The sequence below is a fragment of the Octopus sinensis genome, linkage group LG23 (assembly GCF_006345805.1).
Source record: "Octopus sinensis linkage group LG23, ASM634580v1, whole genome shotgun sequence".
Classification (NCBI taxonomy): Eukaryota; Metazoa; Mollusca; class Cephalopoda; order Octopoda; family Octopodidae; genus Octopus; species Octopus sinensis.
In genome coordinates this window covers 5,384,119-5,386,618 of record NC_043019.1, presented here as the reverse complement: position 1 = coordinate 5,386,618, position 2,500 = coordinate 5,384,119, and the positions used below count along the sequence as shown (strand labels likewise).

Below are 2,500 nucleotides of genomic sequence, written 5' to 3'. Positions count from 1 at the left end.
ACTGATTTCATGTCCCTTATTCATTCAGTCTCATACATGGTATGGTGTAAACACACACACACACAGAAAAACACACACACACAAAGAAAAACACTCACACACTTACACACACATACACACGCACACATTTAAGCAGCCAGTAAAACCCATTTATCAGTTTGAAAACGGCTACTTGAAGCTTGAAGCTCATACCAGAGTAACTCACTTTGAACATTATTAAAACACTATTAAAATAAATTTACCCTCCCAAAAATCCACCACTACTATTTTTCAAGCATATAATATTGTGCCAAGAATTCGCTTATCATTCTATTCTATTATATATTATATATATATATATATATATATATATATATATATAATATAAATGGAGTTAAGCGAAGGGCAGGTGTTATTAAAATTCTTTTACTTCCGACACATGTTTCGAAGATATCACTGGTATTATTCCAAAGGAATAAAATGGTGTAAGACAATGTAATCTTCCCTTTAAAAACAAGGAGTTACAACCTTTTTACTTGTGTGATTTTTTGCTACCCTGGGAACTATTTATATATTTTTTCCGTGTTAATTGTTAACAAGGGAAAAAAATACACACATCTATGTATATATATAATATATATATATATATAATATATATAATATATATATATATAAAAGGCTCGCTTCGTGAGTTGCATTCCCACGCGTCGGTACAATGAGTTTATTATGGTAGATTTTGACGATAAGAGTCTCTCCTAGAGTGAGGCATTTGCGTATAGTAATGCCCTTAATATATATATATATATATATATATATATATATATATATAATATATATATATATATATATATATTATTATAATATATATATTATATATTATATATATATATATATATATATATATATAGGCGCAGGAGTGGCTGTGTGGGAAATAGCTTGCTAACCAACCACATGGTTCTGGGTTCAATCCCACTGCGTGGCATCTTGGGCAAGTGTCTTCTGCTATAGCCCCGGGCCGACCAATGCCTTATGAGTGGATTTGGTAGACGGAAACTGAAAGAAGCCTGTCGTATATATGTATATATATATATGTATATATATATATATATGTGTGTGTATGTGTTTGTGTGTCTGTGTTTGTCCCCCTAGCATTGCTTGACAACCGATGCTGGTGTGTTTACGTCCCCGTCACTTAGCGGTTTGGCAAAAAGAGACCGATAGAATAAGTACTGGGCTTACAAAGAATAAGTCCTTACTCTTTTACTTGTTTCAGTCATCTACATACATACATTTTGGAATATGGTAAGGCCACTCGAAGTATTCAAACTGTGTGTCAAATTGTTTTTATTAGAATAGTTAATGCAAAAAAAGTTTTGAGAAGTGACTCACCCACACAGAAAAAAAGGGACGCACACGCTTGGAGCGTCTTTGATAATGAGTTTACGCGCTGAAGACTGGTCTGGAGTTAGATAACAAGTGGAAGAACAACAGTGACAACTGCTGTGTAACAATAATAACAATGCCAAACGAAATAAAACAAAAACAATTAGATAAAATATATAAATAAATATATATGTCCCAAACTTTGGCATCGAGAGTTACACAAATGCCAGAACTGGGCGCCACTGCATAGTGCCAAGGACTCCAAATTTGCCATCAAGATGTAGGACGAGATACTGGTGATAGCTGGGCTTCCGAGGCCCACAGCTCTTCAATATCCTCCCGAAGAACCTAAGAGACCTGCATGGGGTGGATGCAGATGTCTTTAAAATAAAACTGGATCTCTTCCTGTCAGGTGTCCCGGATGAACCAACTTCACGGCAGGAGGTGCAGATGAGGGCAGCTGCATCGAACTCTCTCATGCACCAAATGGCAATTGCTAAAAAGCATTCGTGAAGTAAAATCATGTAGCAACACCAAATGGCGGTGCCCCAGCATGGCCACAGCTCGTGAGCTGAAACTAGATAAAATAAAAATAAAAATTTTAAAAAATGTATGTGTAAAATATAAATGAACCTGTTTTCGTTTGATGCTTCCATCTTTTCTGTGAATGATCGCTAGCATTACTGCCTTCCATACCAAGTAGCATTTTACCATTGTTCCATATGACATAGATAATGGTGGTGTAACATATAATAATTATTATGGTTGGTATGATAAACAAGGCCACTGCTAGCAATGTGATATAGACCTGGAAGATAAAACAAAGAAACATTACTGTGAAATACGGAACGAGCCGCGATGTAAGGAACTTCAAGTCACACACTGTTAAACAGTAAAACATTCAGTACTCTAGTCATCTATGGATCATGTATTATATAAAATCCGTTCTGCCTGTCTGTGTGTGTGTCTTCTAGGATCTCGGGCATCCTCCATCCGATTGCGCTCACAATTGATTAGTAAATACTGACGGTATCAGGACGTGTATAAGTCTTGAAAAAAATTACAAAAATCGATTCTAGGTGAGAATGCAATCGATAAAGCCGTGGGAATGTGCATTTGTACGCGCAAGTGCATCAGC

At 35.8% G+C, this 2,500-nt stretch overlaps 1 protein-coding gene across 1 annotated transcript in view; it reads right to left on the bottom strand.

Annotated features, from left to right (window-relative positions):
- LOC115223665 (cardioacceleratory peptide receptor-like) overlaps positions 1–2,500 on the bottom strand; it is a 42,054-nt gene that overhangs the window by 22,817 nt on the left and 16,737 nt on the right. Inside the window, exon 4 of the mRNA XM_036512624.1 lies at positions 1,996–2,170. Within this exon, the coding sequence (XP_036368517.1) occupies positions 1,996–2,170 (175 nt within the window). The remainder of the gene's footprint in view (positions 1–1,995; positions 2,171–2,500) is intronic.